The following is a 16,686-nucleotide window of genomic DNA, read 5'->3' as shown; positions in this document are numbered from 1 at the left end:
GAGGCAGTGGTCCAAGGCTTTCCCCGTAGAAGGCAGATGACCAGAGGTGAGGGGCTGGGGCAGGCCCAGTGACAATGGCGGGGGTCCTCCAGGAAAGAGCCAAAGAGGGAGGTTGGCAGAGGGGTCTGGTAATGAGTGAGAACAAAGCGAGAGGCTGGAGCCAGAGATGAAGCCAGAGGACCCTGGGAGGCTCTGAGAAGAGAGGACAGAGCAGTGCCTGTGAGTGGGAGCCCCTGACACGGAGGGGGGGAGGGCTCAAATGGCTGCCTAGGCCTGGCCTTGGCCTCTGCCCAGGGCTGAACTTCACCCTGTGCGCTGGCTTTTCTAGCTGTAGACACGTGTGGCGGGAAGGACTAGCTGGTGCTGCAGCGGGGCAGGGTGAGGTGCAGATTGGGTGCCCAGGGCCAGATGCACTGTAATGGGGGGTGTTGAAGGGGAGCCGGGCAGGACTGAGGGTTGGCCCGATGGGGGGAGAGAAGCTGAGCAGCTCTGGGCCAGGCATATCCCTAGTGGAGAGCTGGGTGGGATGCATGCTGCTGAGGGGTTACTATGTGCATACCAGGAGGTGGAGCAGGGGTCCCCATCTGGGGGCCACGCAGGGCTCGGAGAGGACGTCCCTGGGGGTCCCCATCTGGGGGCTGCGCAGGGCTCAGTGAGGGTGTCCCTGGGGGTCCACATCTGGGGGTCACGTATGGCTGGGCATGGAGTCCGTAGCCGGGCTGGGGCGGGTGTGGGCTGGCGGGGTGGGTCCCCAGCCAGAGCCAGCGGGGCAGGCCAGTGGGGGTGGCCTAGCCAGGGCCTGGGGGGGGGGGTCCCGAGCTAGGGCTGCAGGGTGGGTCCAGCGGGAGGAGGTCCCTAGCCAGGGCCGGGACGCGGGGGGAGTCCCTAGCCAGGGTGGGTGCGGGCCGGCATGGGGGGTCCCTAGCCAGGGTCGGCGGAGGGGTGCGGGCCGGTGGAGGGGAGGCTAGCCCAGGCAGGTGCGGGCCAGTGGGGGGGGGCCCTAGCCAGGGCGGGTATGGGCTGGCAGGGGGTGGGGTCCCTAGCCAGGATAGATGCGGGCTGGCGGGGGGGGCAGCCTGGGTGGGTGTGGGCCGGTGGGTGTGGTCCCTAGCCAGGGCTGGCGGGGGGGGGTACCTACCCCGGATGGGTGTGGGCCGGTTGGGGGGTCCCTACCCCGGGCGGGTGTGGGCCGGTGGGGGGGTCCCTAGCCAGGGCTGGCTGGGGGGGAGTCCCTACCCTGGGTGGGTGTGTGCTGGTGGGGGGCGTCCCTAGCTAGGGCTGGCAGAGGGGTCCTTAGCCCGGGTGGGTGTGGGCTGGTGGGGCGGGCCAACGGGGGGGTCCCTAGCCAGGGTGGGGGTCCCTAGCCAGGGCCGGCGGGAGGGGTACCTAGCCTGGGTGGGTGTGGGTTGGCAGGGGTGTCCCTAGCCAGGGTGGGGGTCCCTATCCAGGGACGGCGGGGGGAGTCCGTACCCTGAGTGGGTGTGGGCCGGTGGGGAGGGGTCCCTACCCCGGCTGGGTGCGGGCCGGCGGGGGGGAGGTCCCTAGCCAGGGCCGGCGGGGGAGGGTCCCTAGCCCAGGTGGGTGCGGGCCGGCGGAGGGGTCCCTAGCCAGGGCCGGCGGGGGAGGGTCCCTAGCCCAGGTGGGTGCGGGTCGGCGGGGGGGTCCCTAGCCCAGGTGGGTGCGGGCCGGCGGGGAGGTCCCTAGCCAGGGCCGGCGGGGGAGGGTCCTTAGCCCAGATGGGTGCGGGCCGGCGGGGGGGTCCCTAGCCAGGGCCCGCGGGGGAGGGTCCCTAGCCCAGATGGGTGCGGGCCGGCGGGGGGGTCCCTAGCCAGGGCCGGCGGGGGAGGGTCCCTAGCCCAGATGGGTGCGGGCCGGCGGGGGGGTCCCTAGCCCAGATGGGTGCGGGCCGGCGGGGGGGTCCCTAGCCAGGGCCGGCGGGGGAGGGTCCTTAGCCCAGGTGGGTGCGGGGCGGCGGGGGGGTCCCTAGCCCAGGTGGGTGCGGGCCGGCGGGGAGGTCCCTAGCCAGGGCCGGCGGGGGAGGGTCCTTAGCCCAGATGGGTGCGGGCCGGCGGGGGGGTCCCTAGCCAGGGCCCGCGGGGGAGGGTCCCTAGCCCAGATGGGTGCGGGCCGGCGGGGGGGTCCCTAGCCAGGGCCGGCGGGGGAGGGTCCCTAGCCCAGGTGGGTGCGGGCCGGCGGGGAGGTCCCTAGCCAGGGCCGGCGGGGGAGGGTCCTTAGCCCAGATGGGTGCGGGCCGGCGGGGGGGTCCCTAGCCAGGGCCCGCGGGGGAGGGTCCCTAGCCCAGATGGGTGCGGGGGGGGTCCCTAGCCAGGGCCGGCGGGGGAGGGTCCCTAGCCCAGGTGGATGCGGGCCGGCGGGGGGGTCCCTAGCCAGGGCCGGCGGGGGAGGGTCCCTAGCCCAGGTGGGTGCGGGCCGGCGGGGGTTCCCTAGCCAGGGCCGGCGGGGGGGTCCCTAGCCAGGGCCCGCGGGGGAGGGTCCCTAGCCCAGGTGGGTGCGGGCCGGCGGGGGGGTCCCTAGCCCAGATGGGTGCGGGCCGGCGGGGGGGTCCCTAGCCAGGGCCGGCGGGGGAGGGTCCTTAGCCCAGGTGGGTGCGGGCCGGCGGGGGGGTCCCTAGCCCAGGTGGGTGCGGGCCGGCGGGGAGGTCCCTAGCCAGGGCCGGCGGGGGAGGGTCCCTAGCCCAGGTGGGTGCGGGCCGGCGGGGAGGTCCCTAGCCAGGGCCGGCGGGGGAGGGTCCTTAGCCCAGATGGGTGCGGGCCGGCGGGGGGGTCCCTAGCCAGGGTCCGCGGGGGAGGGTCCCTAGCCCAGATGGGTGCGGGGGGGTCCCTAGCCAGGGCCGGCGGGGGAGGGTCCCTAGCCCAGGTGGGTGCGGGCCGGCGGGGGGGTCCCTAGCCAGGGCCGGCGGGGGAGGGTCCCTAGCCCAGGTGGGTGCGGGCCGGCGGGGGGGTCCCTAGCCAGGGCCCGCGGGGGCTCCGTAGCTGGGCCGGGGGCCCGTGGCCGGCGGCGGCGGGTTTGGCTGGCGCCCGGCGCTAGGACCGCGCGGGAGCCGCGCTCCCGCTCCCTCGCTCGGGCTCCGCTGGCTGGGCTGTGCGGCTCAGTGCTGCAGTGGAGGCGGCGGAGCTGCGGGAGGAGGCCTCGCCGGGCAGGGCAGGAGGAGGCGGCGGCGGAGAGGGGGACCGCGGCGGAGGGAGCGGCGGCAGCTCCCGGGAGGAGGTCCAGGCCCGGGACTGGCCGAGGTAGCAGCGGGCCCAGGCGGCGGAGGGGGGCAGCTTCCCTAGGGCCGATCCTCCCCTTCTCCGCCTCCGGGTGGGGGCGGTGCCATGGGGCAAGCGGGCACGGAGAGGGGGGGCTTGGCACCCGGGCATGGGGACGAGAAGCTGGCAGAGCCCCCCCTCCTCTGCACTAGTTGCAACCGCCCCCTCCCTGGGCTGCGTTTGCCATGCATCGCAAAGAGATCTGCCCTAGATGTTGCATTGATTCCCCCCCCTTGCTTTTTTTGGCAGTCGGTGCCTTCCTCCTTCCAAGTTCAGGTGCCCCCAATCTTACTGCACACAGATCGATGGGGGGAAGGGGGCGGTACTCAGGGGCTACCCCCTGCCTTGCACCCGGACTCCCCGATTTGAGTACATTGAGGGCGCACGAACTTGTGACACCCCCCCCGGGGGGCTGTGGGGGAAGATTGCCCCCCGATTAATTAATGAGCCGTCAACGCCATCCCCTGAGGTGGAGATACAGATTTTATGTTTAATATTTTGGGGGGGGGGACCCAGATACCCCCTTCTGTGTGTGGGGGATTTCCTTTATTTCACGTACATGTTTGCAGGCGTGTCTCGGCTGCTTTGCATTGCTCCTGGCTATTATTTTTTTGCAGCCGTGCATTGGGTTTTGTAAAAAAAAAAAATAAGGTGGGGGAGGAGAAGGGTGGGCACGGTTCCAGGGCAAGGAAATAATCCCCCTCCTCCTCCCTCAAATCCTTCTGTGAAGTGGAATGTAGAGCCGTGGTTGCAAGAGGGTGGTGTGGAGGGCAGAGCAGAGAAGCTGGAAAAATGGCAGCCTGGCATGACCCTTGTTCTCTCGCCATCCTCCCCCCTCTTCATTCCTATCCTGTGTCCTCCAGAGAAGGGGGCTTTAGGAGACAGGCTGCAGCCTGGGGGTTCCTGTCAGGGAGTCAGGATGGGAGGAGATAAGGCGGTTCTGCAGACAAGGGTAGGGTAGAATAGGGATGGGGGAATTGCTCTGATCTGCTGGGAGAGGAGGCCATCCCTGGGGAGTGGGTCCCTGTGCACCCCCACCTGTGGCTTGGTCTGTTTGTGTAGAAGGTAGGAAACCCTTTGAGTTTGGGCAGGAGATTCTGCTCTGCCGTTGGATTGTGCCTGCCGAGGGCCAGGGTTGGGGTGCACGGAGGTGTAATTCCTAGGCTCTGCTAACAGCATCCTCTTGCCCTGGAGCTTTGCTGAGGGGGTGGGACGAAACCTGCCCACTCTTCCGCACCAGACACTGAGTCCAGGCCAGGGAGGGTGTGGTGCACTGTAAGGAAGGTGCAGGATGGTGGTTGTTTTGGGGGGGGAGGGTGATGAGAAGGCAGGATTCTTCCCCTCCATTCCATCATCAAACCCAAGCCCAGGGGAGTGTTAGTGGGACAGAGACCCTGCAAGGGGCAGAGGAAGCTGCTGCATAGCCGACTGGATTTGGAGGAGCCAGGGTGGTTCACAGCCCCCGATGAGGGTGGGTCTCTTCTCCTCCCTATGAGGAGCTGGGTGCAGATGTGTCCTTGAACGCTTTGCATCTGCACTGGTGAAGGGCAAGGCATCGCAGCTGGGATTTGGGGGAAGGAGGGAGGCTGCATCATGGATCTGGCCCCCTCCCCAGCACATACACATTCACTGCAGGGAAATTGCCTCCATGGGGCCATTTAATCAGCCCCACAAATTAGCCCTGTAAAACTCCACTCCCTTCCCTCCTGCCTGTGCCTCTTTCTTCCCTGCATTGCCTGCTTGGCTGGTTTATCATCCTGGGCCTGGCAGAGGGCCAGGCCCCATTCCCCCCCCTCCCCGGCTCTCTTTTCTCCAGCCTTTGGGCTGGGATCTGGCAGGCAGTGCGTGTGTGGTGGTAGTGGGGGGAGACAGTTTGAAAATCTCTATTCCTCCCACCCCAAGGCCTCCTGTCTTTTTATTTGTAAATGGCCTCCCTCCCTCTTTTCCATCCTCAGCAGCAAGGCTGGGCTGCCTGTATTGTGACAAGGGCTTTGCAGCTCCCTCCAAACACAAGAAGCCTAGAGAGGTTTTGCAAGGCAGGCTGGCAACTGAGATGGGCATGTTACCCATTCTGTGCACACAAGTGTCATTGACTTAGCCTGCCCATCTGTGTGTGTGTATGTGTGTGCGCCCGTGCGTGTGTCTGTTTCTCTTGCGCTCTCATCTGTCACTTGGGAGTGACAAAGTCCTAGGGGATCTGCATGGAGATTCTTTTTCTTATACACAGTCATTTCAAAATGATCTTTATCAAACGCTTGCCCTGCTGAGGGAGGGAGCACTGCTACCTTTAGCCTCTGGAAGCTCTCAGCCCAGGATTGGGGCAAAGAGGGGAAGTTGGCATGCTGTTTAATCTCTGGGAAACCTGTTTGACGGGGGTGCTGTTATGCAGAAATATTGGGAAATGCACTAAAGATCCACTTAGAAGCCCCATCTGTAAATTCAGGGGTTTGAGTCTTTGCAGGACTGTGTGGTTTATTTTCTGCCTGATGATTTTGCTATCAAAGAATAGTCAGATGTCCAGCTAGAATGGGAAAGAATCAGACTGTAAGTCATTAGAGGCTGGGTAGTTTGGTCTCATACATACAAGAGCAAAGTTCATCTCTTGTATTGATTGTGCTAGTTTTCATCCATTGACCTGTTTCCTTCTGTAAGTACCATGCAAACATCTATATGGAGAAAGAAAGGCTTCTTCATGGCTTGGAATTGAGGCCTGAAAGATTTGTATCTGCTTATGACGTGTACAGTGATGCTCCTACTGTTACCACAGACTTCCCTAGCTGTCTCTTTTTATGTTTATTGATGAGATAAGTTCAAGTTAGTGACGCCTTTTTTTTCAGTGTTCGAGTGTGTGTGTGTGTGTGTGTGTGTGTCTTTGAGCAAGTGAATTTTCCTCTTAGCCTAGTTCCTCTTTTTTTCTTCCCTTTGTGCTGTGTAGATGGCATCACAATGATTGGTTTTACTGTATTTGCATTGCTTTGCTAAGTGGATGATTGCAGAAATAAACCAAGAGGTAGGTCAGTGGCTATGTTTTGATAAACTGCTTGTAGCCCAGTAACCTCTGGAGAGCCTAGGCTTTGAAAACTTACAGTGCTGTACATATATGTATATTTTTAACTCCGCTGCTTATATGGGCCTGGAGTACCACTTAGAGAGGCGAGGTTTCTGTCTGAAATCCTATGGAAGGAGAAGGCCTGGAAATTTGTAAGCAAATTCTTCAGATCTAGTGGCTGTGAAGTTCTTAACAATAATGGACGAGGAATTGACCTTTTTGTGTTAAGTAACTGCTCTCAATAACTCTTCACACACGCAATAGCCTTTCATGCTGAGTCAGCTCAAAACTTCCTAGCAGGAGGCTTTTTTCTTAAAATGAAATGTCCACAAACATCTCTTGGAAATAATGGATATCCATATATAACACTTGACTAAGGGCTTGCAGGCAGTTCTGTAGTAGAGTGGCAGTGGGATTAGAGTCTAAACAATGTTTCCTTAGCTGCTTAAATAATCTCTAAATTTATAAGTGTCTTAAAAACATCTCTCTGGGTTAGTTGGAATGAAAGCAGAGCAAAAATGATTTAGTTCCTAACTTCATTCTCAGGGAAACGGGCTGGGTAAAACCCCGGAGGGATGTTTGCATTTAAAAAGTTGGCAGAATCCACTAATTTGATCCTGCTTTGCAAAATATTTTTGAGGGTGGGCACCACCCCTTTCACCAAAGCACCTCCCATTGCTTACTGTAGTTTGTTTGTTTTTGGGATTTTATCCAACGGATACTTGAAGCTCTGCTTCTGGGCAGCAACTCTGGGCACCTCAGGTGATTTAATATTCATTCTGCATCATCCTAAAAATATCACTATGCAGTTGTGCATCACTGCTTAATTGCTTCCATACTGGCATCTCCCCACACTTATACCAAACCATGGGCTGGCTTTTTCCTTGCCCTTTGTTACAGTTGGGGTTCCTCTAACCTCCAGCATCCCTGCTTTGCTCCGTCTATGATTCTCCTAATCTTCTTAGTGTGTGCTTGAGAACAGTTTGAGAGGTTTCACTTATAAATCCCTTGAGTGTCTCCGAACAGCTAAGGTCAACGGTAGAAAGTAGGTTTGGCTGCAGTTCTGATGTATTGGTGGTGACGTAACAGAAAGGGGTGCCCTGCTTTCTGCTCTAGGCTTCTTTGAGCCTGTGGCAGAACTGAAAAGGAAAACAAACTGGCACAGTGATGCTCTTTATTACCCTGATGAGTGTGTTTAATTTTCCATGTGGAATCGGCTGTTTTGATGTATGGCATGTATGGCATGTGTTTCATGTGAGGGTTGTACAGAATTGGCTACTCGTAAACAGTGAAATGTTTCATACTTCTGAATGCAGTTTTCTAGAGAACAAATAGTAGAGTTTGGGACCAAGTTGTTCATGAATGTTCTTGTAGATTTTAGGCCGTTTAGTTTTGTAAATGACGGTCTTCTTGACCTACTAACTAGGAACTTCTCTAGCAGCCATTCCGTTAGTATTGGGGTGGGTGGGGGAGGGCTAGGAGATTTCCAGGGACATGTAAAGCAAATGTTTCATAGATTCATAGAGTTTAAGGTCTGATCAACTAGTCTGGCCATTAACTTTCGCTCAGATACCTGTGTTCCTTGTTCCTAGATGTATAACTTTACATTGTTATGTTTACAGTGTAGGAGAGGATCTTGACTACTTTGGTTACAGTATAGGAGAAAAGAAAATCTTGTTGTGTAGAATAACTTTCCATCAGGCTAGTTTTGGGACTTTTCCCTTCTCCTCCTCCTTTCTGTCTAGTCTGTTACTGAGAACCAGCCATTCTTCCCCCCAACATACCTGTTTTTCTGTGTATTTTCACCTGCGGTGTGTGCTATCACTGTCCCCAGCACTTGGCTGAGTTGATGATCTGTTTTTGCTGAAATTCACAGGGTATAGTATGTAGTTTTATATAGCACTCTGTGAAAGTAAAAGCCAAATACAAATCGAGATTTTGACTCCTTTGCCTAACACAGACATGTAATTTTGAATAATAAGCAAAATATTTGACCACAGAAGTTTATAATTAGCTAAGTGTGTTTAACTGGATCAAGCCAATACTTTTATTATCCATGACAATGAATTTATTACAGCCATCGGTCGGGAGTAGTAGCATAGGTGATGCTATCACTTCTAACCCATTAGCCCTGAACATTTTTGACAAATATGGCTATGATTTTTTTCTGTACCTCTTTCTTTTATCAGCCTTGTTGTAATGAAAAGAGAGACTCTCTCTCCCAATTTCCTTCTTTTCTGAATGTCCAGAGTTGTGATTTGCAGCAGCGTTTAGTTGTTGATACCATTTTGGTATCTGACTTTGGGTTTTAAGGAGGGATGGATTTGGTTGCTACTTGCCTGGGAGACCTCCAAGGAGAGCTCAGGTGCAGTAGATGCTGACTCAGGGTAGGTACCACTCTTGCCTCTGAGTCAATACTCAGTGAACGCTACAGTGTCTTGCTGCTGGAGGGGGTGGTAGTGACTCGTCTCTCTGAATCAGTGCTGAGCTAATGCCCCAGTGTGATTTAGGATGGTTGTTGGTGGCTCAGCAGGTGTGTCTCAGTAGGGGAAGGAGGGACCGTGCTGTCAGAGGGGGTGTTGGTGACTCAGAGTAACAATAATCATTCTTTGCAGGACTTGTCATCTTTCAAATGCTTTGGACAAGTTCCCTAACGAATCCTCACAGCCCCCTGGAAAGCCCCCTATTTTTACAGGTGCAAAGTGCACCCGTCTAAGTGCTAGGTGGCCCTTACCCCCCCATGTCTGTGCTGCACCACGGTGCCGGGTACATGTGACATGAACTGTGTTAGCAGAGATGCTATCTTTCATATGAGGAGTGAAGCTCAGGTCTTAAGTATTTGTGATCATTAAAGATCGCTGAGCACTTACTCCTAGAGGCAGGGTGTCATCTCTGTGTCATGACCAAGTGCCAGCTTGGGTAAGGGTAACTGCATGCTGGTGTACCTCAAATTCTGCATGTACTGCAGTGTCAGGACAAAGAAGAAGCTACCTGCAGCTGCTGGGGGGGCAGGGGAGGAGTGTGTGTGTGTGTGTGTATTTGTAAACGTAGACTGGAGGTGGCTGCATTTCAGTGATCTGTGCACACTGCATGTGTGTCTGTGAAAGAGCCTTGGGGTCTCAGTCTTTGGGATGAAGCTTGCCCTCATTATTAATAGCTGGGGCAGGAGGCTCATGAGCTCTCCTCTTTGAAATGACTTGAAATAGAATGCCTGTTATGTTTCTGAGAGTTCCCAGCATGTGACTGGGCTGAAGCATCCTGACAGCAGGACTTGAGGAGTCCTTAATAAACCCTGGCTTGTTAGCACTGCGTGTATCATGGAAGGTAACCCACTTTAAACGCCTCTGCCGTTAGTGGGAGTGACTGGCAGGTCCCATACAAGCTCTGCCTTGTGGGAGAAGTGCCGTAAGTTTTCTTCCTCACTTGCCTTCAGTTGTAAGGTCAGACTGAGCTGTTAAATACAGGAGCAGAGGAACGTGCAGACAGAGTCCTTCCCTGCACTTCAAAGGCAGGCGCTGGTGCGTGAGTGGGAGAGCCAGGCAGGTGGCAAGGAGAGGATTAATTTGAGATCAAGCTTTGAGACCTGCTGCATTAACTGGGTGAAACTCTTCCAGTTTGCAAGCTTCTGCCCAGCCTTTGCTATTAATGCACCAGTAATAACTCTGGGCACTAGTGCACAGGAGAAGGAGTGCGTGCTGCCATCAGGAGAACGAACACCTGTTGTGGGAGCAGTAGAGGAGCTCACTGACTTGGGTAAGGTTATTCAGAGAGCTTGGGACCAAGGCAACGCTGCTATGAATGGGCACTTCTGAAGGCCCCACAGGTTCCACACTGAACGTATGTAGCCTGCTTCAGTCATGTTTCTTTGCAGACTCTTTCCAGCGACGTTTAGAGGTAAGGAACGTTGTGTGGACTGTGTCAAACCTCCTTTAGACAGAGAGTCAGGATCCCTCGCTGGCTGGACAGGGAGTCCACTCCCTCAAGGGGCTCACAGCAGCAGTTGTGGTTATTAGGGGAAAGGGGCGTTTACACTCCCTTGTAAGGGATGGACATGCTGCTTAAAGAGCTCACTTTGAAAAAGAGTGTTTGTCTTTATTTAAAGCTCAGCAGAGAGCAAAGGAGGAGGCTAGGTGATGAGGCTGTCGAGGGATGGGGGCAGGGAGGAGGCCTTCATTGCTGGTTGTTCCTGGTGCTCCCCCTTGCATATTCCCCATCTGCCTGGTGCTTCTTACGCAGCCTGACTATTTTTAGTGCATTTGGAGACCATGTTTGCTGGAAGCGAATCAAAGCCTGAGAACTGGTTATTTTTCAGAGTGGAGCTGCGTGCTGCTCTGAGCGAACCATTTCTCTGGGACATTGGGGATGACCTGGGGTGGGGGCTGGGTGGCTGTGCTGAGCTATTTGCTGGCCTTGTGTGTGTGTTGGAACGCCTTCCTAATGGCAGAGCTCCCTGCATCTGGGGGGAGAAGTGGCTGACAGAGCCGTTTCATATGGGTTTGGGGAGGCTTACTTAGAAATCCAGGCGAACGTTGCCAGCAGCTCAGCTGGGACCTACAGGGCGGGAGACCCACCAGAAGAGAATGTATTCTGTGGTGAGGGGCCCCAAGGAGCACAAGACCCCTGCAGTGGAGCTGGACTGCATGGAAATGGAGATCCAGAGGGGCTGTGAACCTGGCAAGGGAGTCAGATGGCATGGGGGGCAGGGCCTTCGGGATCATGAGACCCTGACCAAGGACCTGGGTTGCCTGGGGGTGCTAGGCCAGAGGCATGATGGAGGGTGGTGAAGCACTGGAATGGGTTACCTAGGGAGGTGGTGCAATCTCCTTCCTTAGAGGTTTTTAAGGTCAGGCTTGACAAAGCCTTCGCTGGGATGATTTAGTTGGGTATTGGTCCTGCTTTGAGCAGGGGGTTGGACTAGATGACCTCCTGAGATCCCTTCCAACCCTGATATTCTATGATGAGACACCCTGACTAAGAAGCTGGATTGCATTGGGGGTGCAAACCTGGAGGGTGTCCGCATCCAGCTGGTGCTGCTCAAACCGAGCAGCAGGGGTGCTCCTTGCCCCAAGGAGCCCACAGTCTAGAGATACACTGAGTAGGGGGCAGGGCACAACACACGTGCAGTGTTGGGAGGTCTGAACAGTCCCCCGGGCACTCCTCTAGCACAATGTGTTGTCTGCAGGCAGCACAGCAGAGATGGAGCTTCAGAGTGAGGGCCTTGAAGCTGAGCTCGGGGAGGGTGCTCTAGGTAAGGGGCAGAGGTGTGGGGGACACTGAGAATGGGCATTGGAGGCTGACACCATTCGAGGGGGCAGAGAAGCACCTGGAATTTGGCAAGGAGAGGAAGTCACGCAGAGCTTGGAAGGGGATGACAAATAGCTGGCGAGAAGGGATCTTTGGTCTTGTCTGTGCTAGAGATGCTTACACCAGTTCTCCTGCCTCTCAGTTGGTTTAAAAACACCGTGTCACACACATGAGTCTGTCACACACATGAGTGTGTCACCCACTTGTCAAGGAGGCAACAGGCATTGCAGTTTCACCCAAAATGTACAGGGGTGTAGAAGGGTTCCTCTGTGGGGCTGTGGAGTATCCCACTGCCTCGCACTAGGTTGCTCTGGGCCCAAGCCCTGGGTCAGGGCACGCCAGTAAACAAACAGTTGGGAGCTTAGGCCCTTAGGCAGGGGCAGAGCCAATAGTTCAATGCAAGCCCAGGCCTTAGGTCAGGGTGGGGCAGCAAACACAGTCAGGAGCTCCGGCTTCTGAGTATCTGGTGCGAGGGGGAGACGGCCACCCGTGAGTGGGGTGTCAGGGGGGACGCAGGGCCACCCGCTACACTGCGTCCCAGCCTGGGGCCCTAGCAGCGGCAGAAGACTCGCTGCTGTGTCAGTGGGGATCCTGACCGCACCGCGCTGACATGGGCTCTGGGTGTGCTGCACCCAGACTAAAGTCAGCTGCCCTGGGCTAATTCCTGCCTCCCCCTCGTAAGGTACCTGGGTTTGGCCGGCGTCCTTGGCAGTTCCCAGCGCCATCGGTTCCTCCGGGTAACTAGCGAGGGCCAGGCGCCGCTCCTCCTCGGGGTAGCTGGCTGACGAGGGCCAGGCGCCGCTCCTCCTCGGGGTAGCTGGCTGATGAGGGCCAGGCGCCGCTCCTCCTCGGGGTAGCTGGCTGATGAGGGCCAGGCGCCGCTCCTCCTCGGGGTAGCTGGCAAGGGGCAGGCGTGGCTGGCCTGGCCAGTCATTGGGTCAGCCATGGCCTGCCGGCGTCCCCCAACCCGGAGCTAGGCCACAGGCATCTGGCCTCTCCAGCGGCCGGCTTTCAACTGAGCTTTGCAGTGGGGTTTTCTACTTCCTGTCCTGCACCGTGACTTCTGAGTGGCGGGCACAGGATCCACTGTCTCTGCCCACGTTGGTGCTAGGGGAGGCTTGTCCCTCAGCGGGGCTGTGTGGATTATCCCACCATCTCGCTACAAGGGGTCACATCTCAGTTGGCTGAGGGCAGTTGTTGCACTGACCTCTTTGACAGCTCCCTTGCCTGGCCAAACTCTCTAGCTCCCCAGCTGAGAGTCTCCTCTGAGCTCCCAAAATGTCTCTGCCTCTCCCTTGGGCCATGACACCTTGGTTCCACAGAGCCCCAACCAGGAATCCAGGGGCTGATTCTGCACTCTTAGCCCAACTCCCTCCTGGTTTCCTCCCCTGCTGCCATCTTCCTTTCCAGCTCTGTTCCAGCATCCCAGAGGTACCCTGTGTGCTGAACCTGCAGCAGGAGGAGCAAAGCTGGGAGCTAGTCCCTCAGCTCCCTCCAAACCCCGCAGGACTTGCAGTGCCATAGTGGGGGTGGGCAGAGCTGGGGAGGAAGGATACTGTGGGGGAGGGGCATGGCAGGGAGCAGAGTGCAGACTCAGCTGCTGAGCCACCTGGATCACCTGTGGGGAACCTGCAGCCCCAATAGGGAAGGCTATAGAAAGGAGTGCGTTTCCGGAGAGAAGGGGATCCTCTGGGGGGCATAGCACAGGGGCAGGGGAGTCTCAGCCAATGGATGGCTAGGGAAGTGGTCTTTGTTTTCACAGTCACCCCATATCAATCAGCATCACATGGGAGCAAAGGCAGCAGTGGAGTTGGTTAGGGTGGGTCTGCGCAGCCTTTTGGCGACAGTGTCCATGCTGACAGAAGATGGGAGGGAGGAACTGGAGTCATGGTATGGTTGAGCTGACGTCAGGCTGGGGCGAAGGGAAACGGGTCAGGAGTGGAGAGGTGGCTCTTTGGGGTAAAGATGGTAGTTGAAGCTGTGTGGGTGGAAAGAGGCGAGAAAGGAGAAGAGGCAGGGGTCAAAGGCAGCACCTGCGAGACGTGAGGGAGAGTGGAGACAGAGAGCCCCGAAACAATGGTCAGAGATGAACCAGGAGAGGAGGGAGTAAGGTGTGTGCTCAGCAGTGTGAAAAGCAGCAGTGAGGGCAAGGCGGGTGAGGATGAGGCGGAGCTCTGGGAATGGACCAGAAGAGGAGCTTGAAGGAGACCCTGGTGAGACCTTTCGGTGAAGGGGAGGGGCTGGAAGCCCAGGGGAAATAGAGGAACTTGAGGTGGTGATTGTAGCTGTCATGTCCCATGAGTTTAGAAGTGATGGGGAGATGGGGCTGGGGCAGTGCTGGAGACACAGGGGAGACGGCGGTCTGCGGGTGGGGCAGCCCAGGAGAGGTGGGTCTGTTCCGGACTGTGCCCTGCTTGTTCAGGCTGTGGAGAATGTTCCGTGGTGCTCAAACCTCCCAGCAGAGGGGAGACAGCTCCCAAGTGTTGGATTCCTGCTAAGAACCAAGGGGCAGGGAGGGGAAGGCTGATTGCAGGGGACGTCCAGCCCCATGGCCTCTGCACAGTGGGTTGGGCGGGGCAGAGAGAGGGAGAAGATGGTTCCTACCTATATCCAGCCCCCTGGCCTCTGCACAGAGTGGAGGTGGCGGGGGGGGGGGCAGGGAGGAAGAGGCTGATTATGTGGGACACCCAGCCCCCTGGCCTCTGCACAGAGCAGAGGTGTGTGGGGAGGGGGGTTATGGGGGAGGCTGGTTCCTGCCTCTAACCCAGCTCTGCACAGAGCAGAGGTGTGTGTATGTGTGTGCGGGACAGGGGAATAGGGAAGGAGAGGCTGACTGCAGTGGACACCCAGGCTCTGGCCTTTGCAGGGTGGGGGGAGCACAGAGAGGGAGAGGCTGGTTCCTGCCTGCACCTAGCCCTCAGGCCTCTGCACAGAGCAGAGGTGTGCGTGTGTGGGGGAGGAACAAAGAGGCTGATTATGGGGGACACCCAGCCCCCTGGCCTCTGCACAGAGCAGAGGTGGGGATGAGGCACGGAGGGAGAGGCTGAGTGCAGGGGACACCCAGCCCCCTGGCCTCTGCACAGAGCAGAGGTGGGTGGATGGGTGGGAGGCAGGGAGGGAGAGGCTGAGTGCAGGGGACACCCAGCCCTCTGGCCTCTGCACAGAGCAGAGGTGGGGATGAGGCACGGAGGGAGAGGCTGATTGTGGGGGACACCCAGCCCCCTGGTCTCTGCACAGAGCAGGGGTGGGTGGGTGGGAGGCAGGGAGGGAGAGGCTGAGTGCAGGGGACACTCAGCCCCCTGGCCTCTGCAGAGAGCAGAGGTCGGAAGGAGGCAGGGAGGGAGAGGCTGATTGTGGGGAACACCCAGCCCCCTGGCCTCTGCACAGAGCAGAGATATGGGGAAGGGGAGGAAGAGGCTGCTCCCTGCAGCCCCCTCCCTCAGGCCACAGCCTACCTGTAGTGGGGCAGAGGAAGGAGAATTGTCTGGGTTTTAAGTTTCTGTTCTAGAAGCAGCAGCCCTGCCTGCCCAGCAGCCCCCCACCCTCCTGGCTGGGAACGAGCTGCGGCTGGAAAGCTCTAGAAACAATTTGCAGCTCTGGTGCCAAAGGCAACAGCAGCCCCGGCCATGGCTAATGCAGGCAGCATTTTCCATAGCAACAGGTGCTTGGCTGCGGTGGGCAGCCCCTGCTGGGGGAGGGGGAGCAGCATCTGTCTGGGATGGGGGGGGGCTCTGTGCCCCGAGACAGGAGTTTGGGATTGATGGGGGGGCCAGGGAGGGGCGAGGGGGCTCTCCATGGAGTCTGGAGGAGCTGGCTAGCATGGTGTCCGGGTGGTGGGGACCCTGGTGGGTGGGGGGCCAGCGGAGCTGGGGGAAAGGGGCCCCTGCACGGCTGAGTCAAGGCTGCGGCGTGTTAATAATTGTCCCTGGCTGGGGGCGAGGCCGCTTGAAGTTGGTGCCTGCGGGTGCCGTGTGCGATGGTGTTCCGGGCCTCACCCTGCGCCCTTCTCTGTGTTTCCTCCACAGGTGGCAGGAGGGGACAGACAGACAGACGGACGGAAGGCTTAGGACATTGCTGCTGGGGCAGTTTTTAAACTTTCTTCTTGTTTTTAAAGTTTGAACTTTTAAATTTTATTTTATTTAAAAAAAAAAAAAGCAAAACCTCTCAGCCTACCCCTATCCCCACGATGCCGTCCAACGGGTCTATCGACACCAGCAGTGCTGCTCCAGACAGGGAGACACCCGACACTCACAAGGTAAGGAACACACGGGCAGTGCTGGCCTCTGAAGCTGGGCACCCCAACTCTGGAGGGGGGCAAAGTCCTTCCCACTCTCTGATGGCCCACATGTGTGATGAATTTGGTGGGTCTCAGTCCAGTTTCCTGACCATGTCCAGTGCTGGTGTTAACTGGCAGAAGAGCCACTGGTGGGTGGGCAGGGCTGGTGTGAGGGGGAAGGGCTTGCCCGGCAGCTGCCTTGTCTCTGCTGTGGGGATGCTGAGAGTTCAGGCTCTGGGGCTGTCCATCTGGCCCCAATGTTTTCAAAGGCCCATGTCAAGTCTAACTGGCTGTCTGATTGTGAGGGGGAGGGGCTCGGGGGGAATGTTCTGGTGTCTAGCAGGCAGGGAGGAGAGTGGGGCCTGGCCAGAGGCTTGTGCTGGTGATCTGAACTGGGGGTGGGGGCAGGCGCTGAGAAGGCCTGAGCTGCAGAGTGGGATTAGAGTGGATCGAGCTATTTCTGGGCACTGCTGAATGGGGGCGAATGTGACGGTGCTGATGAGACCTGCTGTTACCTCTCTGCTGTCACCTGCCAAGAGAGAGAAGCCTCTGGTAAGGCGGGGGAATGAGGGCAGCTGTCCTGTTGGTTGGGGTGGTCTTGGGAGGGCAGGGGGATGGCTGCTTTGCAGGCAAGGGCTGGTTCACCTGCCCTTCTGCTCCTGGGGGAGCTGTGACAGCAGGAACTGGGTCAGTGCCCTCCATGTGGCCCTGGTCTGACTCTACATACCTGGGTGGGGGGGACTGCACAGCTCTGAACCAGGGTCACACGAATGGGGGAGGGGGAGTGC

General features: G+C 58.0%; 1 protein-coding gene across 5 annotated transcripts in view; it reads left to right on the top strand.

The window, feature by feature from the left end:
- Positions 1–3,178: 3,178 nt before the first annotated feature.
- Positions 3,179–16,686, top strand: part of DNMT3A (DNA methyltransferase 3 alpha) — a 282,256-nt gene continuing 268,748 nt past the window's right edge. For all 5 annotated transcript variants that reach the window (XM_030555051.1, XM_030555050.1, XM_030555049.1 and 2 more), the window contains exons 1-2: positions 3,179–3,251; positions 15,648–15,877. In XM_030555051.1, the coding sequence (XP_030410911.1) occupies positions 15,809–15,877 (69 nt within the window). In that variant the 5' untranslated portion in view covers positions 3,179–3,251; positions 15,648–15,808. The remainder of the gene's footprint in view (positions 3,252–15,647; positions 15,878–16,686) is intronic.

The sequence above is a fragment of the Gopherus evgoodei genome, chromosome 3, assembly GCF_007399415.2.
Source record: "Gopherus evgoodei ecotype Sinaloan lineage chromosome 3, rGopEvg1_v1.p, whole genome shotgun sequence".
Classification (NCBI taxonomy): domain Eukaryota; kingdom Metazoa; phylum Chordata; order Testudines; family Testudinidae; genus Gopherus; species Gopherus evgoodei.
Note: the sequence above shows the minus strand (reverse complement) of the source record. Positions and strands in the feature narration are given on the sequence as shown.